Here is a 27,894-nt window from a genome sequence, read left to right as displayed (position 1 = left end):
ATTGTATTATGTAATGTGAATATATATTACTTGAGAAAAGGATCACTTACAACTTGAAGTTGAGAAAGGTAATCAATTCTGACATTATTTGTCTAAAACAATCATCTCTCCTGTTTTTGTCTTTACCTCTTCCTGCCTTTCCACTACTCCATCCTTTCACATCCTTCACCTTTGCCTTCCCTTACCCTTTCACATAAGTCTTTGGATGGCTGTTGAATGAATTAGATAAGATCAGTTGAATGATGGGGCCAGAACCATGTTCAATACTACCTTCTGATTTGGTTCAGAGTGTGGGGATGGGTAGGAGAGAGAAACTATGTATTCATATATCATCTGAAGAGCATATTGTTTTATAGTTGTGGTTTTTGATGTTTTTAGTATCTTAGTCTGTATAAGTTGGGATATCTAGGCATCCTACAAAAAAACCCACCAAAATACTAAAAAAATAAAACTTTCTCACCCAACATTTAATATATCCCCTGTGCAATTTAATTTCTTTGACTAAAATCAAAGCTATTTATAAAAAAATACAAATAGGTCCTTGGAAAAGAGAACATCAAACTTTGTCAGTCATTTAGATCTCAGTGTAGAAGTTATGAACAGATTATTCTCTAAAAGCATGTTCTGATATAACCTTTAGTGGATATTCCTATATTGCAGTCAAGGTTTGTGGTTTTCAATTATTTTTCCTCTACTAATGATATTTTATTATTTATTTAGTATTTAATATTTAATAACTTAATAGACCTCAAATGCAATAATAAACTAACACTATATCCATGTCAATTTCACTTAAAAAAAACAAACAAAACAGGGTAAAAATCGTAATATCTGAACAGACAAAAAAGCTGTAGTTCATGCTTGTGCACTTAATTTCTGTCATATGTTAATGGGGTGATTTCTTAATCAGAAAAACTACATCTAAACATCTCTAATTTTATTTTCATTTTTAGTTTACTACCAAGCTTAATAAAAGGTTATACTATGTTGAAGTATTAAAGAATATGATTTATTACATAATACAAATACATATTAGTTGAAAAAAGTATCACTTACAACTTGAAGCAAAGAAAGGTAACCGATTCCAACATTATCAAAGTTCACTTTCACATTTTTCCACCGTACATCATGGCTACTGTTCATGAGTTGTTTACACTGCTCATATGTTTCCACCACGGATATAGGAAACCTCTCGCCATTTGTGGTGTTAACGCACTCATAGAACTTGCCAGCAAACAAATTTACTCCCATAATGCTAAAAATTAGCCAGAATATGAGGCAGACCAGTAGTACATTCATAATGGATGGAATTGCTCCTAAAAGAGCATTCACCACTACCTATCACACAAATAAAAATAAATAAATAAATAAATAAATAAATGAATAATTTTGCTTCAATTAATTAATCATTCAGCAAGTTATTATTGAGTATTAACATGCCCATTATTTTACTAGGTACTGTGGGTATAATTGCAAAGAACAAATCTATTCCTCAGCAATAAGGTATCAAACAAGTATAACATTTGTTAAATCAAAAGACTATATAACTGAAGTTAGTCTCTCCAAATTTTATTTTAAAGAATTAGGATATGTAATTATTAAGTGATTTATCATCTCAACCAATCAACCAAGAAGAAATATCATTAAGTGTCTTAATAGCATTCTCAGCACTGTGCTAAATAAGGTAGGGTAAGACTGGTCACTTCTACAAGTACGGGGTCAGAGAGAAGACAAAGACACTATTGAGAGAATATATGAAAACATAAGGTCATGAATAACATTTAAAATTGTTAGAACATAGATAAAAATGCATAAACTAATAAATAAAAATAAAAAATAAATGGAAATGATGTTTTTAAGCTAAAGCCACACATTCTGCACACTCTGGAAAAGAAAAATAAATTAAATGAAATACAGCATATCAGTTAAAATAATGTAATAAATAATAAATGCTATATGATCACAGTTTTAAGAAGGATTCAGAACCTGAGGATTGGTAACATTTCACATACCTTTAAATATCAAAGCTAAGGTAGATAATTTTTTAAATATTGAAGATAAAAATTCTAGGAATGTTGGAAATACTGGACTGAAAATGTCTAGAGGTCTAGACTATAGTTTCTCTACCATTTAATAGATATGTGACCTTGAGGAAGATACCTGACATCCTTGGGCTTCATTTTTCTCATCTTTCAAGGCATTTCTATGATCTCTAAACATCCCTGTCAGCATTCAAATTTTACTTCTAAATATATTCCATTATATTTTGAAAGAATTGCAGATTCATGTCCTTGCAAGCATGAAGTAAGAAGTGGCCCTTGGCAAAATTATGATGGAAGTAGCCTTTTTCTATACTTTTTTCACCTCAGTTTTCAGCTTCATTATTTTATTGACACTAGAACCCTTTGGATTATCCATTCTAAAGCTGCCTAGGGGCTCTAATACATTTCACTGCCTAGAGTTAATTAATGCTCTAGGACTTTTCTAATTCTTTAAAAAAAGGATTTTATTTTCCCCCCAATTTCTTATGTTCTAATCTTAACCATTTTTTCTCCTGTCCTATTCTTTCAGTCTAATCTTTGACTATTATATAAGGGCTAATGTAATTTCATATGCTCATTGTATTGATATAATTTGTAAGTAATTATTGATTTTTCTGATACCATTTTAGTAAGGGAAATATTTGTGGACAGATCCCCTTTACAGAATCTCTCAAAAGACCACCAAGACTGTGAAACAGGACAAAGCAGTGGTTCATATGCTTGCAAAATTTTGGGAATGAAAGTGGTTCCTTGGTGGAAAGAAGTACAAGTCTTCTGATAAAGTTAATGCATTTCTGGTTTACTTTTAGTTATCCTTCTTGTAAATAGTTTTTGCAAGAAGCCATCTTGGGCAAACAGTTGCCAGTTGTTCAGATTTTGGAATTCCCAGAAATGGCATGAACTTGCATGAGACTGGAAAAGACCATTGGAGCAATCCCCATAAATAGATCAACCCTAAGCCAAGTGACTAAGTACTGAGTGGCTGGTGAGTGGATAGGGTGGTAGGAAATCTCTCCAGCCAAACCTAGAAGCTGCACCATAAGCTTGTATTGGCTGTTCCTTTCTAGGGTCAGTTGCTCAGATCTGATTGTCTCATAGTCTGAGACAAAATATAACCAAAAATATCAACTATTATTTACCATCATCAATCAAATCATTTCATCAATAACACCAAAAAAATCATTGAAGATCAATCATCATCTGTAACCAGCCAAGTTCAGGTCTATCATTTCTCACTTAAAGCTTCGTCTAGTTTACCAAGTCAACAACTGTGTCAAGATTCTGTCTGAGGTTTCCCCTCTGGGGAAGGCCAGAAGGATTACCAACTAGTTTAGTTCACTTTATCCTCAACCCTTTATCCTAATTCAACTCCCTTCAACCTTTAACCGTCCTTGAGTTATCTCAGTTAAAATTAATTAAATTAGTTTACCTGAATATTCAAGATCTGGCTACTGGTCTGTTACTCCTGCTGGAAGAAGAATCTCACTGAGTGGCTTGTCAGTTAGACTGGCACTCAGTTTGAGTCAGTTTTTCTAGGCTGATATCAACTCCTGCTTGTGACTATTCTCTAAGCTTTCAAGACTATCTATACCAGTGATTCCCAAAGTGGGCACCATCTCCCCCTGGTGGGTGCTGCAGCAATCCAAGGCCACAGGTGCATTTGGGGGCCGTGAATAACTGTAAGGGGGCGGTGATAGTATGTGACAGGGAGAGCGAAGTAATATTTTTTCTGGAAAGGGGGCGGTAGGCCAAAAAAGTTTGGGAACCACTGATCTATACAATCACAGTCAGAACAGTAAATCAATTTCATCAAGAAGGCACTTAGATATTTAACATTAGTCCAGTATTATTTCCTCTATAATTAATTGTCACTTTTTAAAAACCCTTTCCTTCTGTCTTAGAATCAATACTGTGTATTGGTTCCAAGGCAGAAGAGTGGTAAGGGCTAGGAAGGGGGGAGGGTTAAGTGACTTGTGCAGGGTCACAGCTAGGAAGTATCTCAGGCCAAATTAGAACTAGGACCTCTCATCTCTAGGTTTGACTCTCCAATCATTGAACCACCTTGCTGCCTTCTTATTAAATGCCACTTTTGAAATTTAATGCTAAAAACAAAAAAGTAGAAAAATATAAAAATTAAATAATAGCAATTAAAGGCAGTCATTTAGACAAATAATATATTCATCATATAATATTATAAATAATTTTTCTAATGGAGTCTATTTATCAGTATCACATAAAGCCAAACTCATCTGAATTATAAACAGGACAAGGGCAATGACCGTAGATTGGAGCCTTATTACAGTGTTAATTTTGGAATGATATGTTGTGGGCTAACTTAAAGATGAGATTATTTTATAATAACATGTTCTTAGAAAGTAAGCACTCTAGGGGCAAGAATAATACAGTAAACTGCCAACAACTAAAAATAATTTTAAATAACCATCACCACCACCACAGGGATTTTTGAGGAATGCCTTATTTGGCCATAGAGACCAACAAATACTAATCAGTAAAAGAGAAACTTTGCTATATGAAAAAAATTATATAATTGTCATTTATCAGTGCAACTAAAAGGCCATGCAAATACACAATACGACTTAAGTATGTGCATCTTCAGAGAAATAATTACGAAAAGTGAGAAAGCTGTCTTGGCCACCAGGTGATATTAATTGTGAAAAATTGGACATCTTATGGAACTAGAGAATCTTTATGCCCCAGGTCACTTGGTACAGTAACACTACAGTTTTCTGACAGTTGAGGAATAAAGTATTCTGGAATTTAAAAAAAGACACAACAAATACCTTTCTGGTTCATTGATTGTTATGGGTATGATAATAATAGCACTTGACATGCTAGGGCTGATATGAAGATCAAATGTCATAATATTTTGAAGCAATTTGTAAACCTTTAAGTACAATATAAAGACTAGTTTTTATTCTTGTTATTTGAACTCTTTTAGATGGAAATCTTTCCAAAACATTTCCCTCATTCTCCTGTCGAGGCTGGCATGATGTAAAGATCCTAGCATAATCTTGATTCACGGTAATCATTGTTATAAAGTGTTTTAGTACTATAATGTGCATATTGGCATGCATTCAGAACAACATGTAGGTCCTAGAATTTAAAATCATCCCTCCTGTCAGCCACCTAGTCTAAAAGCCTTGCTTGTCCTTGAGTCTTACTTCTCCCTCGCAGGCAGTAACCATGTCTTGATTTCATATCTAACGTCTCATCCAAGATGCTGCTGAAAATTGCTTTTCCTTAACATTTTTCATGCTTCTTACTTTTTCTAATCTGCTCCTTTCTCTTCCTCCCACACTGAAAGTGTTCTCTTCAGTCTTTAAATGCTCATAATGCTTTAAGCCTATCCTTTTATTGATTATTTGTGTACATAACTTGGAATGCTCCTGACTCCCATGAGTTTATTAAGGGAGAGTTTGTATATCTGTCATCCATGTGACCTAAGTATCTAACAGAGTAATACCCCTCCTGAATACTGTTAGGTAGGTGCTACAGTGGTTAGCACATTGATCTCAGAAGACCTGACTTCAAATCTAGCCTCAGATACTAACTTACTAGCTGTGCGACCCTGGTCAAGTCACTTCACCTCTGTCTGTCTCAGTTTCCTCACTTATATGATGGGATAATAATAGTACCTACCTACCAGGGTTGATAGGAGCATCAGAGACAATATTTGTCTTTGTAAACCAAATGTATCCTATGAGTACTATTATTGTGATGATTAATTATATTATTATCTTATAGTAATATCACTTGATAACTGTTGAGCTGAATTATATAAACATTACCAGTGGTTCAATTTCTTGTCATTTTCCTCATAAAATTAAAATGTGGAATTGAGTATCTATATGGCTTCTTGGAGAATATAACAAGAATGCCTTCTTGCAAACATGATTATTGATTTCCAGAATGATTCAACCTTTTCTTGATCTGCTATTTTCCTCCCAAATAAGATTATTGTCTTTAGTAAATTTGTTACCTTCTTTGACTTTTTAGAAACATTCAAAACATTCCCATATTTTAACAGTCAATAACCATTATCCCCATTTTCACTTTCAACCTTCTTGATTTATTGGGAAACACTTATTCTATGGACTTTTGGGATAGTGTTACCACAAGCCTTTAAAGTCATGTGGTTTTCACAACTCCAAGCAGGAATGGAAAAATTTCTTTTGAATGCTGGTGTTTGGATGCCCTGTGACTATCAGTACAATTTAACCATTTGGCCACTCATTTCATTTTATAATACAAAACAAGACAAATCTGTGATTTCATTCCTTTGGTCACTCTCTCCAGTAGTACTGATTGCAGCTCCCCTATCCATTACTTCAAATACTCTGAAATTCTCATCTATTTACTTCCATAAGTCCTCCATAAAACACATTGCCAACTTGTTGGGAGTCTTCCTCTAAGTCTTTAAAATTTTCGTTTCTATTGGTGCTACTAAAGTATTTAAGTAAGTATTGGCACCATATTTCAGTACCTCTGTCCTTCACCATTATTAATCCATTCAGTCATTTATTAAATGCTTCCTCTGTGCCAAGCTCTGGGGATACAAAGAAAGGGAAAACTTGTTTGTGCCCTTAGGGAGCTTACATTCTGAAGAAGAAAACATGCAAAGTATGCACAAATGATCTATAGAAGATATGTAACTTGAAGATCATCTCAGAAGAAGACATTAGCATTAAGGAACACTAGGAAACCTTCTTGTAGAAGATGGGGTTCTAGCTCAGACCTGAAGGAAGCCAGGGAAGCCAGAAAGCAGAAGTGAGAAAGAAGAGCATTCGAGGGACAGAGACAGTCAATGAAAATGAATGGAGGTAGAATGTCTTGTTAAAGGAACAGCAAAGAGACAAGTCTTACTAGAGTAAAGAGTACGTAGAGGAGAGCAAAATATAAGAAGACCGAAAAGGTGGGAAGGAGCCAAGTTATGAAGGGCTTAAAAAATAGATTTTATCCTTCAATCTGAAGATTGAAGGAGTCACTGGAGTTTATTGCATAAGGGGTTCTTGTTATCTCCTTTTTCAGTCATACAGTCATTTTAATTGTTAAGATTTCTTAGAAATGTGTTTCATTGAAATGAACAATTGCCTTAATGGGGGCATTAAGTCTTTTATAGAACTTATTGTGGGCAAGCTATTATTGTTAATAAGCTGTAGGCTGCTTACATCCAAAAGCAATGTTTCCTTTTTCCTTTTGGTCACTAGGAAATTAGGTTTTTTCCTTTTTCTGATAGCATTGTTTTTCATGACTTGTAGCCATATAGCAACACTGATCAAGTAGAATGAGGTCTGAGAAAGGGCCTTGGGATTTAGGAATTAAAGAATCACAGGTAACCTTTCTCAGCTTCAGTCTCTCTGTTTCTAAAATGGGGATGATGAAAAATAAGATTTGCCTCTTAAAGTTGTAAGAATCAAATGAAATAACAGATAAAAATACCTTGTAAACCTTAAAGCACTGTATAAATAATTGGTACTTCCATTATTAACAATAAAAACGAAATTATTACTGCTACTCTTACTACCACTACCACTAAAGTGAAGCTAAGAACTGTACCTATCTCATAGAATTACAATGAAAATTAAATGAGGTAAAGCTCTTTGCAAACTTTAAAGCACTAGACAAATATTAGCTATTATTTATAAATTATGATTGAGTTTATTCTTCAGCTCATGGCAGGAAAAGGAATAAATTCAAGGACCAAGAGAAAATGAAGGAACTTTTCATTAGGCAAATGGGTAATAAAACTGAAGGGAAAGGGTTGGGGAATCGTCGATTTAATATTGAAATGGGACTTAAAGATCCCTTAGTCCAGTGATGGGCAAACTATTCCCCATGGGCCAGATCCAGGTTGTAGTTTGCCCATCACTGCCTTAATTAATTCCCTAATCACTACATCTGGATGTGGGGGCATAGTGATTAGGGAACTGCTTAAGGCAGTGATGGGAAAACTACAGCCTGGATCTGGCCCACGGGGAATAGTTTGCCCATCACTGCCTTAGTCTAAAACCTCAGTTTTACAAAAGAGGAAACTGAGGCCTAGAATATTTACAATTTGCCAAAGGCCACTTAGGTATTTAGTGGCTAAATTGGGATTTGAACTCAGGTTCTGACTTCAAATCCATTTTAGTATCCTGCTCTGAGAATGGAGATTAAAGAGGATTTATGAATATGTTTAAGAAAGAGATTATCTGAAGCAGAATGAATGAAAGTGGGAATCATAACAGAAGAAAAGTTTGGGGTATATGGCCCAGGAAATAATCCCTCTTAGAGAGAAGCATCTAGAGGTTTCACTGACTCAGTACACATTGGTGACTGTTTAGAAATCACAGAAAAAAAGGTAAGAATTGTACTCGGGATCCTAGGTACAGAGTATGCTATTACTGTATATCTAGGATATCTATAGCTCACCTGTTTATATTCAGAAAGTATTTGTTTATAGTTGGTCCTCAAAATAATATATTAGCCTGTTATTTGTATAAAATAATTTTTCTTCTATAGTTTCTCAGATATGATTGAGAGAAATTCAATTCAAATTCTTGAGATCTTTGAATAGAATATAAAACTGGCTAATTTAATAAAAATTGTCTTAGAACTTACCTATTAAAAAAAGAGGGTTTATGTGAATTTTTCACATTGCAGATATTATTTTATTATCCATACCAACATAACAGCTTTTGTTTGATTATTATAAAACAAAATGATGCATAATTAAAGAAGTAGAAATTCTGAAAATTTCAAATATATTTTTATTTTGTCCCTCCAAGTAACTACATCTAAGGAGATAAAGATATCAAAATGCATAATGGTAATTAAAACATAATATCATCTTAATAAAGATCACAATTCCTGAAACTTTTTATAGGAAGGCAATGGAGAAAGAGAAAATAAGTGGAAAGAAAAGACTTCTAAACATAAAAAACAAATGAAGGTTCAGCATATTCACAGGACTCTCAAGCTTTACTTTCATCTCTGATCATCTGGTTTTATAGCTTAATACAAAGAAAAAAGAAAAATGTCAGAAGAAAAAGGGAAAGCAATGCTAATGTGCCATAGAAAACAAATAGTTCTATACACCTTAAAAATCCTAAAAGACATCACTATTTAAAATAATTGATGTTCTTAATGATGGCCCATGTATTAAAAAAATAGTACATTATAATCCAAAGGCTGTTTAAAAAGATTGAGAAGAAATAATAGATTTTAGAGAGATTTCCACCATAAAAGAACAAAAACATTCAGAGACATTCAAACAGTTAAGTGACAATTATTAAAAAAATTCCCTTATATGGGAGTAGCTGGGTGGCTCAGTGGATTGATAGCCAGGATTAGAGACAGGAGGTTCTGGGTTCAAATCTGGCCTCAGACACTTCCTAGCTTGAACACTTAATCCCCATTGCCTAGCCCTTATGCTCTTCTGCCTTGGAACCAATACACAGCATTGATTCTAAGATAGAAGGTAAGAGTTAAAAAAATTCTCTTATATAGAATAGCCTAATCTCCAAATTTTCTAGATAAATGAGGTGTTATATACAATATTTCCAATGATTTTTATGTAAATCTGTGTATGACAATAATAAATATATAGTATAACAAAGAACATGATTTAAGAATTCTCTACAAATGTTGAAAGTTTTATTCACATTATATATACCCTCTTTTAATACTTTGCAGAGTCAGTTCTTCTCTTACCCTCATTCCTTCAAATCGAGATAAAGCTCTGAGTGGTCTTAAAGCTCTTAGTGTCCGAAGGGATTTAATAGGACCGAGGTCTGAATATCCAAGGGTACTGGCTACAAGTGTAATTATAGATACCTACACCAAAAACCAGAAAAAAAAAACCACAAGATTTCACATTCATTAGGTCAAACTCCAACATAAAATGGAAAGTTAAGAGAAGATAATCAGAATTTCCCAAGAACCACTTACTATGGTCAATAAAATCAAATGTTTCAAAGTATACAATCATTGTCTAAGAAAACATAAATAAACAAATGACTTTTAGAGAAATGCGGTTAAGAACAAATTATTTTAATGAGAAATTCAGGCCGTTTTATTCAGAATTGCCAGGTAAACACAGACAGACTCAAGATTTTATATGTACAGTAAAAGGAGCTCTGAATTTAGTGTTAGAAGATAGTAGTGGGTCAAATTATGGCTCTGACAGTTACTAACTCTGCAACTGTTGGCATACTTCTTTATTCTACACACAAAGGACGTCGTAAAGCTGACAGAGCTATAGGAAATGGAACATTATTATCATTTTAAATTCATTGATTCACAGCATTTGTACCAACATGTGGGTTAGAACCTTTGTTTTTAATTTTGTAATTAACATCAATTTATAATGAGATCATATGAAAGGAACCTCAGACTTTGTTCACATTTATGAATACTTAAGCTCATACCAGGACATAAAACTTTCACTGTTGAGCCAAAAGTCTGAGCAAGGTATATATATTATTGAACGATATTCTGATGGTTTTCTGATATCTAAATGCTCTTATTTCCCTGAATGCTATAATTTCAAACTGGCCTAAATGTATCTTATAACTTCTTAAAAACATACAGAAGACATGCTTTCAGTTGTCAATAATTCATTAAAAGAGTCAATTGGATCAATAAGTGACTGCAATTTAATTGATATTTCATTGACTATAATTTAAGACGGGGAGTTAAGAGACTCAAATGAGATAATGGATAGAAAGCATTTTGAAAAGCTTAAAGCATGATCTAAAAGCAAGTTGTTGTTGTTATTATTATTAGTAGTAGTAGTAGTACAGTCACCAGGCCTCCAATCTGGTGATGATTACATTCCCCAAACCTTCCTTTAAAAAATTTTTTTTCCAAAACCTTCTACTTGATTCCTACTAAGCTCAAAAAAATGTTGATAGAGAAATATTTGTACACACACTCTTATTTGTATTAATTCCAGATAATGAACAAAATAATAAATCAAGCCTTCATTTGTGATGATTTATGGTTTCTGAAATAATATTTACACTGAAAATTTAATCAATAGTTGTAAGCCAGTTAGAACTGGTTCCAGTACCACCTGAATTTAATGCTGATTCTAAAAAATTATATCATCTAATATGAGCAGCTAGATGGCTCAATGTATAAAATTGAAAAACTAAAGTCAGAAATATCCATCTTCCTTTCTTCAAATCTGGCCTCTGACACTAGCTGTGTGAACCGAAGCAAGTCACTTTACCCTATTTCCCTCAGTTTCTTCATAAGTTGGAGATGAAAATGGCAAACCATTCCATTCCTTGCCAAGCAAATCCCAAATAGGGTCATAAAGTCATACATGACTGAAAAACAAGTGTCTAATATATTTACTGAACTTGAGACATGAATCTTCTACCATATTCAGTTATGTTAACATTATGCTTCCAACTTTGGAGTTTTTAAAAAAATCTTTCTTCCCTTGCCAAGTTCTGTAAATTATAATTCCATATTTCTTGCACAACTCCAATTAATTTCAACCCTCTTCAAATTCTTTTTATTGTTGTCCCTGTCTCCAGTTTCTTTTCTCTCTGTGAGTTCTCCATCCAGGTGCAAAAATAATGTTCCTAATACATTTCCTAATGACATCTGCTTAATAAATGTTCAAAGAATTCTGATGGAGGCAGGGTCATCTGGTTTGGTACTGACAATAAGAAGTAATGCCAAGACAGAAAAAATGGCTGAAATTTGATTTTGAAGAAGCTATTAAAAAGTGACCTAAGACCATCTCATCTGATAGGTTCCTACAGTAAGAATCACCTAGAAAATATCCTTGTTTTACAGAGAAGGTACTGAAGCTCAGAGTTTTAGATATTTTTACCCAATGTCACCCAAGTAGTAATTGCAGAGCTGAGACTTGAATTGAAGTTCTCTGTCTTTAAATCTTACTTCAGATACTTACTGGATGTATGACCCTGGGAAAGTCACTGATCCTATCTAAGCCCAAGTTTCCTCCTCTGTAATGCAGGAATAATACCTATACTACCTCAGAGGGTAATTGAGAACATATGCATAATATGTTCTAAGTTAACCTTGAAAAACAATATATTATTTATTATGTATTAAATACTAGTTATTATCATTATTATCATTATGGTTTTCATAAAGGTATAACATACATATGCTTTCAGAAAACAAAGATGTATGCATCGAATAGAACACAAATGTATATTTAGAAATATATATTTTAGTATTTCTGCCCACATTATTTCATCTATTGTGAAATGACTTATGTTTAATTATGACTATTGCAAGCACCAGAACCCTCTGGGAGAAATTATTTAAAAATACTCACATCAACAATCAAGAAGTCCAGCCAGCACCAGGCATTTGTGAAATATACTTTATATCCATATGCTACCCATTTTAGCAGCATTTCCAGAATGAAGACATAAGTGAATATCTTGTCAGCATATTCCAATACAGTCTTAATGGTTTTTCTCTGTTCAATGTATATATCTTCAAAAGCCTATGAGAAGAAAATTCCAAATTTTAATCCAATCTAATACTAAAACACAAGTTAGGATGCAGAATGAAAAAGAAAATTGGTTTCTGTTGATAAGATGTTACTAATAAGACTAAGAACATGATTTCACATGAACAAGTTTTTTGTGACCTCTTTAATGGTCATAAATAATCAATTTTCTTCTAATTTGTTGTATTATACATTTATTTATGAGCCATCAGAGGCACAGGCAGAGAGAGAATGGATAGAGAACCAAAGTATTGAAAGTATACCCCAAAGTTCATTGTATAACAGTAGCATATCGTCATTTAAGGAAGAGCACCTTATTGTGAATTCAGAGAGAAAAATTTCATCCATATCAAGTTCTTGCTTTCAAAATGAAATGACTTCCCCAAATTTTAATATTGAAATTCCTCAATCCTATCAAGCAGCAAAGTATAAACATAATAATTTATGTAAAGTCTTAGAATAAACATAATAATAATGGTTGCTATGATAAAGCCTGATGAAAATATATCAAGAATTAATAAAATTTTAACGGAAGGGCAAGCTTTTATTTGAAATATAAACAATTATGAATTAAGTCTGTTTGCTGGTATTAATAATACAATTTTAAAGAATGAAAATATAGGTAGTACAAATTCTATACTGAAGTACGAGAGAATTAATTATGAGAATATTTCACTTCAAAAGTCTACATAATAAATATAAATCACCTGTGAAGTTTCATAAAATTAAAAAGAGCTTATAAAATCCATCCATGCTATTGACAATAGTAATGTTTTCAATATACCTTTGCTAATATAATGCAATAGTCCAAGAAGATATCTGTGTATAGTCCTTTAGTAACTGCCATTCCATAAATAGCTTCTTGACTTTTCAAAGTATGCAAAGCTTCTAACTTCCAAATAAAGTGTCTCCCTAAAGTTCATCTGTAAGTTCCTCATTTCTGTAACTGAAAGGCACCTTAGGCTTAGTTTCAGATAGCAGTCAAAAAATTTTAAGTATCTACTGTGTGACAAGGACTGTATCAAGTGCTAAAAACCTCCTGATTTTATAAAGAGGAAACAGAAGCATAGAGAAATTAGGTGACTTGTTCATAGTCACATAGAAGTACTGGTATTCAAATTCAGGTGTTCTCATCTAATCCTGGTACTCTTTCTCTATTATGATATTCTCTCTCTCTCTCTCTCTCTCTCTCTCTCTCTCTCTCTCTCTCTCTCTCTCTCTTTCTCTCTCTCTGAAATGGTGAGTATATTTCCCAGATAAACTACAAATCTTATTTTGTAGGATCTTAGGGGGGAAAAGAAGTTAGCTGACAAAATTCTGGAATTTATTATTAAGCACCTAGAATTTTAACATTTCCTAGGGGGGAAAACAGGTGATCACTAGGAGCCAACGTGGGCATAAAAAGAACAAATAATACTGAACCAAACACATTTAAACAATATTATTAGATTGGTAGAGAAGAGAATGAAGTATTAGGGAATAATAGGATATTCTAGTTAGCAGGGATTTTAGAAGTTATGTAGGCCAACTAGTACACACTCTCTAACAGATGAAGAAACAGAAAGACAGAGAAGTTGTTTTTGCAGATTTGGGAGTTCAACCTAAGTTTCAGTCAGAACACTTTATTTGGTTCTATGGTAAGATGATTTAAAGTTTTGAGAATTAGCTAATATTCCAAGATTCAAAATAATCTCAACAGAATAGACAGATAGACTAAAGCAAACATGATGAAATTTAATAAGGATATTATAAACTTCTATAGTTAGATTAAGATAATTATGCATAGATCTGCTGTGTGAGATGCCTGACTAAAGGTAGCAATTAATGTAAAAGAAGATCGTGCAAGTTTTAAATTGTCCACAAGCAGGGGCAGCTGGGTGGCTCAGTGGATTGAGAGTCAGGCCCAAAGGCAGGAAATCCTGGGTTCAAATATGACCTCAAACACTTCCTAGTTGTGTGACCCTAGGCAAGTCACTTACCTCCCATTGCCTAGCCCTTACCACTCTTCTGCTTTAGAACCAATACCCAGTAGAGATTTTAAGACGGAAGGTAAAGGTTAAAAAAATTGCCTACAAGCTCCACATGAGCTAATGAAGTGAAATATGTGTGTGCGTGTATGTGTATATATATGCTAAAAAATCCTAAATAAAATCATAGATTAAAAAAAAAAGAATCCTGTACAGATCAAATGAAGTAATAGTTGCTCAGTAGTTTGGACTGTTAATACTCACCTAGAGTTTTACATTTACTTCTTGTTATAACTTTTTAAGGGGGTTACAGAGCATCTTGAGAGGGAGAAAATACAGCTAAATATCTGGAAATTATATTATATCATACATGTTGAGGGAACAAAAATTTTATTTGAGGGAGATTAGTTTTGAAGAAGGAGCAAGATGTCTTCCTGAAAGTGTTAAAGGAGGGCTGTCATGTTTCTCCAAATGCCAAAACTAGAATAACTGAGTACAGATTAGAAGGCAAAATATTTAATACAAGGATGAACTTTTAAAAATAATTCAAACTATCCATTGTGTCCCCTTTAGAATTATGAGAGTTTGAATCAAGTTATGGCCACTTTTTTTGAACCATACCTTTCCTCTCCCCCTGGAAGCCCATAGGAGTCACCTTCCTACTTGCCCATGCCTCTCTTCTGTCCTTTACACAAAGACCTGAAGAGTCACTGTGGAGTATCTATCACTTTCTCCCTCTTCCTCTCTCTAATTTTCTTCTTGAGAACCTATCCCAGTGAAGGAAGAAAATAACACTGTACTAAACTACTATACCCAGAATACACAGTTTGGTTTTAGTGCCTTTCTCTGCCCTTAGAAAAAGTTTTAATACTCAGGTACAACAACAATAAGATTCTTTTTTAAATATAATATAGTATGTGCATCCAAATGATAGGAGGCTAGGTGACAATCAGTTGAGATTGTATAGAATAGTTTGTTCAGTGGAGGAAGATTGGTTTAGATGACTGCTAAAAGTCCCCTCCAATATTAAGATTCTTTGATTCCAGTTATTCCACTGGTATCTGACTACTTTTATAAGTGTATTTCTGTGTACTGTTCTCATTGCAATGAATATGTTTTCAACTGCATGGTGAGTTATATAGGTTTTATAATCTACTTCATGAACTGAACCTCATTTAATTGTAAGAATAGAGGATCACAGATCTAGATTTGAAAGTGGCTTCAAACATCATCCAGGCCAAATAACTAATTTTAAAGATGAGGAAACTGAGTTTCAGGGCAGATAAGTGTAATAAGGGGATTATGCTAGTAGGGTTTGAGCTGGTTGTAATAAGGGAAAAGGCTAGAGGTAGTAGGAAAATTAAGGCAGAGGTATGGTTGTAATGGGGAATAAGGCAGGTAAGGGACTAAAGGTAGTGTGAATAGGGATAAGGCACTGTGGATAGGAGTTTATGGATCCCTAAGGCAGTAAAATGGATAAGGAAGGTACAATGGTAAAGGTGGTAAATTGAGGTGGTAGGAGAAGTAAGGGAATGACTGAGTTTAGGGAATATAAACACGGAGGTATAAAGAGTTGCAAAAGAGAGGATGAGATATTTTGGGCAAACAGCTACAGCCTGGGAGACACAGACTGGGACACAGGTTTGAGACAGAGACACTAAACGGAAACAGACTGAGCCCTTCAGGTAGGAAGGGCACTTCTACCGACAAAGGTTAAGGCCAGCCAATAATGGCTTGAAACTGACTAGAGGGCTTTCTAGTCAGTTTCTCAGGTTCACAAAGGAAGGGTTCAGAGAAAGTATTGAGATTACACTTCCTCCAAAATGGACACCTCCAATTCCCTCAGGACCCAGAGAGAATGTTATTCCTTCTCCCCTTCTCCCTCTCTTATCAATCAACTAATGAACTAGCCAAAGCTTTGATCAAGAGACAAACAGGGTTTATTGATTTTTAGGGTTGATTGGATGGGATGGAGGGTACAAGGTAACTCTAACAGCTGCCTAGAGAAAGCTTCAGGTGAGGGAGGGAGACAGGAATGTGAGACTGAGAAAGGACCTGCCTTAACTCAGCTCCCAAGTGGTTTTGTAACCTATAGGGTTAGGAAAGTTGGATACAATGATTCAAGAGATAATTTGTAACAAGGGTAAGCCCTATTTGACTATGGAAACTAATCTACCAAGTTTGAAAGCTAAACCCCAAAACCACCCTCCTTTCAAAACCTACAAGAATGATACCCACATTCAGAGGAAAGAATGCTACCCACATTCAGAGGAAGGACGGCAGGAGAGGAAACATATAAGAAAAACAACTGCTTGAACGCATGGGTCGGGGTGTACATGATTGAGGGTGTGGACTCGAAACTACCACACCAATGCAACTACCAACAATTTGGAAATTGGTCTTGATCAAGGACACATGACAAAACTAGTGGAAATGTGCATCGGCCATGGGTGGGGGGAGTGCGGGGGGGTGAAGGGGAAAGGAGGAGCATGAATCATGAAACCATGTTAAAAATGAATATTAATAAATGTTTGCAAAAAAATGCTTGGTAATAAAAAAAAACCTACAGAAATTTAGGAAGGGGAAATGATGATGGAGAATAAGGGAGATTAGGGAGATCCAAAAGAAATAGTTAAGCTAACAAATTTTAAGAGAAAAGCTGCAGAATATAGGCCAGGTTTCAATCCAAAGAATAGAGCCCAATTGACCCTTCTACTCCCATCGAGTCCCCAGGGTCAACTGACTAACCTCAGGATTCTAAACCCTTTTCAACTGTCAGAAACTCTGCAGTTAGGCGTTGCAGGGCTGATATGCACCCTTTTACACTACATAAGTGACTTGGACACCTGTACTTAGGTAAAGTCAGAGGTGGGATTTGAACCCAAATGCTCTGAGTCAAATCAATTCTCTGTTCCCTGTATTGTCAATTTATAATATTATTCTTTAAGGAAAATACTTTTCAGGAGGGGACTGTCTATCTGTTGCTCTGATTAGGGAAGGACTTAACAGAGAGGAGAGATCAGCATGGCTCTAGGAATACTTTGTTCTCTGTGTGGAGTACAAATTTTAATTTTGCACAATTCCTATGTTGGACTTCTATAACTCAGAGAGAACCTATATGTTAGTGTTGGTAAAAAAGTTATTTGCAATAATTTTCTACACCAATTGAAATTTTAAAACAAGTGTTCTCATACATCATCTTGCATGCTCCATCACTTACCAAAGCACCACTGCTGAGAAGGATCATGAGAACAATGAAACTCTCAAACCAATTGTGTTCTACTATTCGATAGCAGGTTTTTCTTACGTTCCACCAAACTTTTCCTTTGCCAGATTCTACGCTGACTTGACAGCAGGGGAACCTTCGTACACAACCTAGTAGAATAAAATTTTCATGAAAAAAAATTTGAAAGTTAAAATAAGATGTTCATATCCAGTCAATATCTCTTTATTGTTTCCTGATATATTTCTATAACATTATGCAATTTAAAGAATTTCCCACAAAACTATCTATGTTATAAGATCAAGATACCTATAGACTAAAGAAAAGTAGTGTATAGGATAACACAAATGAGTATAAGTTGCATTTCTTTCTCCAGGAGGCATTTTCATAAGAAAAGTAAGACGGATCCATGCCTTCTTTATTTGACTTAATCCAAAAATCAGTGGAAAAAATGGTATCTGCTCAATAATTTTCAAAGGTCTCGGAGTGGATTCTTAGCAATATCCATTCATTACTATGGAGTTTAGACAGGGTCAGCTGGTTGTTCTGTTTTCTCAAAAAGCTTAGAACTGTGAAGAAAAGAGAAAGTCTTTGGTTTTGGAAGGAGACTGGAACTTCAATCTGCCTAGACCCAGAAATATGAAAGCAATATGGGAGCTGAAAATAAACATTTTCCATTTCTCCCATAAGTGCTCCTCTCTTCATTCCATTAACTACAATTCTAGTAGATGCCTTCATTGAATCTTACCTATACCACTATAAAAACCTCTTAACTGTCCTCTCTGCTCTCAGTCTCTCTAATCTCTAGTTTATCCCCCAGAAGGTTAAGATAGTTTCTCTCTGCTTTCTATTTTTTTAACACTCAATTCTTGCTGTCCATTCATCTTAAAGATGTGAAATATCTCAAGATATGATGTACTAAACAAAAACATGTAAGTAAATATTTACCTTTTCTTTTTAATCATTTTTCAACCATATCCAACTCTGTGACCCAATTTGGGGTTTTCTTGGGAAAGATACTGCTATTTCCTTTTCCAGCTCATTTTACAGATGAGGAAACTAAGGCAAAAAAAGAGTTGAGTGACCTGTCCAGGGTCACAGACAGCTGTAGCCAAATCTAAACTCAGGAAGATGGGTCTTCCTTACTTCAAGCCTAGCACCCTATCCACTGTGCCACCTGGCTACCTCCCTGTTAATTTATTTACTGTACCTTATATAATACATGCCAACATTTAGAGATTTTATTCAGGATATCTAAGTAACATGTTTAAGACAGGCCTAATTGCACATTCATTCTTTTTGCCTTTTGCTATCCTTGCATACTTGATCCATGGGGCCCTTTGTAAATCCCAAGGAACTATGGCTATACAGAAAATGAAAGAGATTTCAACATTTTGTCTGGAATGAATAGATCAGAGTGCTTCATGGATTCTAGCAAAAGGTCTCAGCACAAGACATCCTCTTTCTGCCCTTTACCTCCCACTTTTCCCTCTTTTTTATTCCTTCAACTATTTGCAACATGAAAAGATAAGAAAACCTAGATTTAAGAATTGAAGGAAAATTAACACTTTGTCTCTCATTTTTAGAAAGTTCAAAACTAGATTGAGAAGTGAGAAAACCATTAGCAATGACAAAGCCCAAATGGAAAGCTGAGGAATCCACTCTGCTGATGCTTTCTTTGTGTGTCTATGCCTCAGCTGTTGGGATTAACTATAAAATAAAATAGTGGAATTGGCAGCATACACTAAATTAGAAAATCTGCAGGCTTTGCAAAACATATCTCCTTGTAGAATATGCCTGAGGCCCCACTTTCAGTAGGAGTGTTCTAATTTCTTTTTGGGAGATCTAGGAACAGTTAAAGATACCACCATAATTCCATCTAAAAAAATTAGGCTTCAGTTGCTCATTATTTTTTGGCATGAGGCATCTTTTGTTCTTCTGTTATGGCTGCTGGATTATCACTAATAACCCATTTTGAGAGCATTTGTTGTTAAATGGGGGGTGGGGGGAGAGATAGGTGATGCTGATCTTCTAATACACCTATCTCCCAAACCCTTCAATTCTAGAGTTGCCTAAAATAGTTTTCCAAAATCATAAGTATAACCATGCCACTTGACTGCTCAAAAATATTTAGTGACTCCCCACTTCATCTAAGATAAAAAACAATTTGTACTATTGTGAATGATATTTGTATTTGTAAGGCCTCAGCTTACGGGAAGAGTACCAAGCATATATTTTCCCCAGTCTCTTGGATAGCAGATATGAGCTAAGAGAGAAAAATGTCTCTCAGAGTAAACTGGGCCTTTTGGGTCTAGAAAATTCTGTCAAGAAAGTACACACAAATATTCAAGCATAATCCTAGAAATATTTCTTTCCATGAAACTCTTATTCATGGAAATTGTAATTTAGAGTGATTCAAAGTACATATATTCCTTAAATAAATTTAATCATTAATCAGACTATAAAGGAAGGTCAATCCTAAAAATAATTTCTTCCAAAATTATAACTTAATTAAAATATTATGAGGTTAAAAATAGCATCTAATTGTTATTACAAATAATCGTAAGTTAGAGATTTTTGTTTATGAAGGTATATATAGATATGAGAAGAAAATATGATTAGAATATTTTATAGTAACATAGCTCTTAGTACTTAAAATAATTCTATATAAATATGAAAAATTTCATATTTAGGGTGGGTATACTTTCTTTATGAATAAGTGTCAGGAAAGAAAACAATTAAGTTGATTTTAAAGAATTATTTATATTTGTTTTCTTGCGAGGCAGTGTGTTATATTAGATAGAATTCTGGACTCTTAGGAAGACCATATCGTGTCTCTGAAAACAGTTCTGTGATCACGGGAAGGTAACTTTACTTCTTGGAGATCTAGGTAGCTTTTTAAGACAAATGTAGTAAGTTCTACCTGAGTTTTGATCTGCATATATGAAGGGATATACATATATGAAATCAGAAGACATTTTCTCCTTATACATTTCCCAATTAGAAAAGTAAGAAAACTTTTCATATGCTAAAGACTCACAAATATTGCCCTCTGGGTTTACTTCACTTTAGAGAGTTTTATTCTCTCCTCCTGGGACCAAAAATACTCAGCCACTTGTCTGATTTACAGACAAAAGTAAGTCCTAAGAGAATTTGAATCTACCTGGCTAGCAATGTTATCACATCTCCTTTTATAAAAAGCTATTAAATAAATGTAAACATAACAGAGAGCCTCTGAAACATTTTAATGAGTCTCAAAGGGAAAAGGTATTTCTCTTGGGCAGCTTCATTAGGTTGCTCTGATATGTATTACATAATGGCTATCTCATCTTTCATCATGGTAACTAAAGCTCTCAGAATAAAACAAAAAGGCTTCCAATAATGTTGTGAAAAATATAAAAAGCATTAACAACAAAGTTTAAATCAAAATAAAGCAGAAACTGTTCACTGATTCAACACTTTCAAAAATGTCAAGATCTTTTAAATCATACTTAAAATATTTTTTAAAAACCTTGTAGAAGAAACTTTGTCATATTCAGTGATTAAAAACAAATAAAATCATTAGATATTGAATTATTTGAATTGGTCTTTTCTTGAGTAATTGGTGGGCATTGAAAATTATTTAGGAAATGGTATCATGGTATCTGTCTTGAAAATATCTTCCCATTATGAAGTTATAGAATTTGCGAGATGTAAAACTACTGATTTGGGGTGCAAAATGGATTACATAATGATGTAATGTCATTATTCATATTGAAATGCCCTAAAAACAATAACACATTTAGAAAATGCAATGGAGTATTATCAAAGAGAAAGCAGGTATTTAATAAATTTGTATTGATTCTGAATTTATTCAGTTCCTGGAAACAAAAAATGAACATTTCCCTACCAATGTGAATACTTATACTCATATGTGATATAAATAAAATGATGGATGGTGCAAATATTCTGTTTGTGACATAGGTTTATGCTGTAATCATAGCTGTAGAGACTGGCATTTAATGAGAAATTAAAGATAGAAATGGAGGGGACAAGAAATAATTTGAAAGTATTCATCTAGAAGGCAGCTTGGTGGCTCAGTGGATTGAGAGAAAGTATTCCTCAGAAGAACAAAAGTATCTTGTACAGAGGGGAGTCATAAGGAAAAGGTGGTTTAAGAAATAAATAAAATGTGGACATTTGTAATACAAGTATATATCATATAGCTTCAGCATAGCTCAGAAGCTATAACATCCATATTTTTCCTGAGCTCACCATGATAAGTGCTTATTCTCTTATCTGAACTACACAACCTTTGTTTATCTTTTGTTACAATTCTCTGAGTAATGTCTCCTCTTCCTGAAGATTCAAAGAGCAGGGGCTATACCTTAGTCTAATATTCCCTATAATATTTCAAAATGTGTTTTACATTAAACTTTTATTGAATAAATGAGGTTGGCTCAAAAGAAATAATTGTTTCCTAGAAAGAATAAAAGTATATCAGTGAATATCAGGATGAGGTTAGTGTAAAATAGACTGTAGGAATACCTTTAGTGAGTAATATGAGTAATCCTACCCATGCCTGATGGAGAACAAGGACATTATTATGTAAGCAGATGGGCCCTCTGTTTGGACCACACATAGTTCTTGTTACTCTTTAATGTATTATAATTGGGCATAAAATTTTTGATTGTTTTATCACCTAGGGGCAGAAAGGTGGCACAGTGGCTAAAGTGTTGTACTTAGAATCAGGAAAACTATTCTTCCTCAGTTCAAATTTCATCTTAGACACTAACTGTGTGATTTTGGGAAAGTCAGTTTAACCCTATTTGCCTCAGTTTCCTCATCTGTAAAACAAGCTAGAGAAGGAAATAACAAATCACTCCAGTATCTGCCAAAAAAAAATTCAAATGGAATCATGAAGAGTTGGACACAAGTGAAAAGATCTGAACAACAATAATATCCCCTACAGATTATAATGTTCCTAGAAGACAGGAATAATTCTTACACAATATTCTTCTATATAAGTTACTAAATTCAATGTCCCTTTGTCAGTTTTAATTCTGCTTAACATTTCTGGAACATTTGACATTGCACATTTTTTTAAGTCTTTTTTTTTTAATTGTATATTTTCCAAATCACATTGACACAATTTTTCATTTTTGTTTTCTGACATTTTGCAATCTGTGTTCTACCCTTCCCTCCCCAAGAAGGCAGGTAATTTGATATAGGCTGTACATATATTATATACAACATGTTTCCATGTTCGCCATATTGCTTACAGTAGAGAAAAAAAAGACACATATTGCTTACGATAGAGAAAAATTTATGTAGGAAATAAAGTGAGGAATAGTATGCTTCAATCTGCATAGCAATATACTTAGAACTAAACCTGAATTTCTCTAAAATGCTATCCTATTTGAGTTTCAAGTATACTTCTTTAATTGGTTTTTACCCCCTATGTAAACATTCCTCCCATTATCCATGTCCTGCCCCTGCCTCAAACTATGGGCACACCTCAAGGCTCTGTCTTTTCTCTTTTTACTACCTTTCTAGGAGACCTCAATACCTATGGTGGGTTCAAATGATAAATTAACAAGCATTTGTTAAACATATACTTTGTTCCACTTTGTATTTTAGATCCTGGAGATAACTCCAAGACAGAAGGGCAAGGGCTGGGCAAATGAGGTTAAGTGACTTGTTCCTAAGTGTCCGGGGCCGTCTATGAAATGTCTAAGGCCAAATATGGACCCAGGTCCTCCTGACTCCAAGCCTGGCACTCTGTACTATTCTATCAAATGCCCTAAAATGTATCAGTTTTAAAGAACAGAATCATAAAAATGGAATGGGAAAACTAATCCCATCTGTAGCTTAGTCTTATCACCTCTTCTCTTATATGCACTGATTGCTGAACATCTCTGCAATCCAAGCCTCAGATCCAATAACTCTACTGAAACTGTACACTCAAGGTTTCCAATGACCTCTTCATTGCCAATTCTAAATGCTTTTTCTCCGTCCTTACCTTCCTTAGTCTGTTTGCCACATTTGCCACTAGGGGACTAGTCCCATCTAGTTAGAGGAAATAGTTTCAAATATGTTTTGCTACTTATTTACCCTGTGAAACTGAACAAAACACTTTAAATCCTTCAGTCCTGAGTCAGCCTCATTTGCAAAGTGATGGGGCTGTTGTCACTTTCAGAATTAAACATTAAGAATTGTATGATGCTTTTTGCCTGACAATCTTTTTTACTCAGTCTTTTCAACTGTTTCATTTCACCAGCTACACAATTGACAAGGAGTGTAACTGGCTTCTGAGTCCAGGTCTTTTGGCTAAAAATTTAGTTGCATTATTGTTCATCAGAGTTGGTGTTGCATTGTTTTTCAACTTCGTGTTCTCCGTATCTAGCTAAAGTATTCACTCTATAATAGGCAATTAAAATGAAATCACATAAACTGTGTTTTAAAGCTTAGCAATGTAGCCTTGTAATTATTAGGGAGTATGTTCTCACTGGAAATTAAGGTGATGATATGACAGATAAGGCAGCTCAAAACTATCTGAATCAGAGTACTCTGTGAAGCAGTCCAAAGGGGTCGCTGAACCAACAACTTATAGTGTTTGACAAACACCAATGGCAAAAGCATCAGCTTTGATTTCTTTTTCTTTTTTTAAACCCTCACCTTCCATCTTAGAATCAATAATATGTATTGTGTCTAAGGCAGAAGAGCAGTAAGGGTTAGGCAATGGGGGTTAAGTGACTTGCCCAGAGTCACACAGCTAGGAAGTGTCTGAGGCCAGATTTAAACTCAGAACCTCTTGTTTATTATCCATCATTTATCAAATAACGGTGTGACAAATATTATTTTTGATGGATAATTAATTGGGCCTGGTTCTCAATCCACTGAACCACCTAGTTGCCCCTAATTTTTTTCTTTTTTTTTTTTTAAACCCATACCTAACTAAGTATCCAGTCTAAGGTAGAAAAGTAGTAAAGGCTGGGAATTTGGAGTTAAATGACTTGCCCAGTGTAACACAGTTAGGAAGTGCCTGAGTTCATATTTGAACTTGGGTTCTCCCTACCCAAGCCCTACTTTCTATCTACTGGGCTCCCTAGCAGCCTCATACCTTCAGTCTGAGTATCAGTTCTAAGACAGAAGAAGTGGTATTGATGTGTCAAAAGGTATACAAAGTTTATGTGCATTTTGAGAATATATTCTTTGACTTTAATGCCAACATTCTTTCTAGCTATGTAGTATAATTATTTCTTTGTATACCCTGTGTTTAGTATAGACTAGGGGTCGGCAACCTTTTTGGCCATGAGAGCCATAAACGCCACATTTTTTAAAATATAATTTCGTGAGAGCCGTACAGTGCTCACAGTGTGCGCTCCTGTAACAGCACCTGAAAAAAATTGACTTTATGGCTCCTGCAGAAAGAGCCATATCTGGCCCTCAAAAGAGCCAGATATGGCTTGGGAACGTTGCCAACCCCTGGTATAGAGCATGGCTTATTGCTTATTGATTTGTATAGCCCGCCTTCAATGGGATGTAAAATTCAGGTCACTTTTCCAACAGTAAGGATGGATTTCATCTGGTCTATTCACACTCTCTTCCTTGCCTGATTTCCTTTTTAAATATCTTGATGCCACTATAAATGTTAGGGATGTTTATGGTTATAGAAAGGATCAGAAATAAATGATCAAGATAAGCTTATAAACTTGATATTCTAGCACCCTAACAAGCTTCAGATCTCATTTTACTTTGTGCATTTTGAATAATAAAAATGATAACACTAATATTAACTAATATTTATATGGTGCTTTCTAGTTTAAAGATTGAAGTGAATATTATATATATTTTCTCATTCAAGCTACTGATATATAAGTATAATGTAGTATGAAATCAGATTCATTTATTACTTTCCCTATCCCATGTGTTTCCCAGGATATTTATGTTTTGTAGTAGCAAAATAATTAGAAGATAAAGAAAAGTATATACAGATTATATATACAATGGCTAGATTTTCTAAACAGTTTCTTCTAGCTTTAAATGTAAGTGTAATGGAATTTTATTTTCTGTTTTAGGTAAATTTCTTTTTTGCATATTTTATCTTATTGGAAAATTGGCATAACTATTAATTATGAATTACCAATAGTTTTCTACTTGCTCTTCCATCATTATATGGAAAGGATATCATTTGCCCTCTGGAATATTGATTGTCAAGCCTTTTGTAGTGGTAGCACTCTTCACATTAAATAAAATCTGCAGAGAGCTGGCAAAAAAATCTTTCCAAATGACTTTTTAATAATGCTGACAATTAGTACTGCCAAATTTATATGATGCTAATTTAAATTTTGAAAAAAAATTTAAGAGCAGTTTTTACCACTCTAATATGGTTTTGTACATCTTAGAAAAATGAATATGCAATATTAATAAATATTATATAACTGAGAACATAATTGGATGTTAGAATTAACCTTGTAAGATATTCTGCAACAATTTTCTTCTTTCTCCTTCTTTTATTTACAGAGACAAATATTTGAGTGCCTTATCTCAGATCATCATATTTTCATTTTAAAAGTTCTATAGTTTTATCTCAAATTTGCTGCAATTCTGAGATACACAAATCTATTTTAATATGGTAACATGACACTCATATCAAGAATACTAGAACAAAACACAAACTGACACTTTTTTCTAATTATATTGGCATTTCTTCTGCATATGGGATTTGATTCTTGAATTAGGCTCATGGAGTTTCATCATCAGTAAGTAAGATTATAAATTTCATGATGAAAGATACCAAAGAGATCATTTAGCCCAAATTTTTCACTATTGGAAAAGTGACCTGAATTTTATGTCCCATTGAAGGCGGGCTATACAAATCAATAAGCAACAAGCTGTGCTCTACAATAAACACAGGATATACAAAGAAAGGCAGTAATATGATACACAAAAGACAGTTCATTACACTAGATTCCAATCTTTATCTCTGAGACTTTCATTTGAGATCATAAAGGCAAGTTAGCATCTCAAATGAAATCTTAGAACTTCTGATCTTTTTTATGGCAACCAATTTGAATAGAGACTTCACAATATTGCCTATTCTCACTAATAATATACACTAACACTGCTGTTTATTAGTGCAAATAATGATTTCTGAGAATCACCTCACATTATTGGAATTCACAATAGTTGTAGCCCAATGGAAATATTGCAGTATCAATTCAAATAATGCGACTTCTTCCTAGAATTTGCTGTTCACCCTAATTAGGACCTAGCTGTATGCAGTGTGTAGTGTTTGAAGGCTTGCAAAGTACTTTACATACATTCTTTTATTTTAGCTTCAGAGAAACCCTGTAAGGTGCATCTTTCAGCAGTTATTAACATATGATAAAAAAATTGAGGCTCAGAAATATTTCTTGACCTGTTCATAATGACAGCTATGAAATGTTCATAACTGTATTTAAATTCAGGTCATTCTAACTCTTAAATCCACTTCTTTATTCACTGTGTTCTGCTTTCTTGCTCCAAGACTAGTATTTACACACATTGCCTATTAGAGCAAGTTTATTGGTGGAATGATTTCAAATTCCATCACATATTTCAAGAAGTGTGAAACACTACTCTGTTTTCAATCATTTGATCACAATTTTTGTTTTTCTTCACAGACTTGTTAATCCAATTATAACATTTGAGGGGAAGGGGGTAAGAGAGTGCTACTTTGAGAGGCAGTTTTGTAGATATAAGGAGTCAAGCTCCTGTTGCTACTGATTCATACATACTAACCTTGCTACTATGGGTAAGTCAGTTAACATCTCAGAGTCTTGATAAACTGTATAATACTCCAAATTACAGAAAAAGGTAATCCTAGGGAAGAAATCTCTATAATAGGAGTTCTCCTAAAAATGAAGTCATAGGAATTTTCCCCTCTCCATAATACCTACCTCTCAGCAAATGGATCTGGTTAACTACAGGTTTCAGATGATTTTGTTCAAACAAACAAAACAAAACAACTTCCAATGTTTAATCTCTCATCCTCATTTGGGTGAGTTAGAATCATTCTTTTTCTTTAAAATTTTTTTCAGATTACATGTCAATACTATTGGTAATAATATTTTTCTGATATTTTGCAATCCATGTTCTTTCCCTCTCTCCCACACTCTCCCTTTTCTCCAAGAA

At 34.1% G+C, this 27,894-nt stretch overlaps 1 protein-coding gene across 2 annotated transcripts in view; it reads right to left on the bottom strand.

Moving 5' to 3' along the window:
* LOC123239271 (sodium channel protein type 9 subunit alpha) overlaps positions 1-27,894 on the bottom strand; it is a 110,732-nt gene that overhangs the window by 26,911 nt on the left and 55,927 nt on the right. For both annotated transcript variants that reach the window (XM_044666524.1, XM_044666525.1), the window contains exons 18-21: positions 17,734-17,888; positions 12,367-12,540; positions 9,756-9,878; positions 1,057-1,338 (exon numbers count right to left, since the gene is read on the bottom strand). In XM_044666524.1, coding sequence (XP_044522459.1) covers positions 1,057-1,338; positions 9,756-9,878; positions 12,367-12,540; positions 17,734-17,888 — 734 coding nt within the window. The remainder of the gene's footprint in view (positions 1-1,056; positions 1,339-9,755; positions 9,879-12,366; positions 12,541-17,733; positions 17,889-27,894) is intronic.

This window comes from Gracilinanus agilis, chromosome 3 (assembly GCF_016433145.1).
Source record: "Gracilinanus agilis isolate LMUSP501 chromosome 3, AgileGrace, whole genome shotgun sequence".
NCBI classification, from domain to species: domain Eukaryota; kingdom Metazoa; phylum Chordata; class Mammalia; order Didelphimorphia; family Didelphidae; genus Gracilinanus; species Gracilinanus agilis.
Note: the sequence above shows the minus strand (reverse complement) of the source record. Positions and strands in the feature narration are given on the sequence as shown.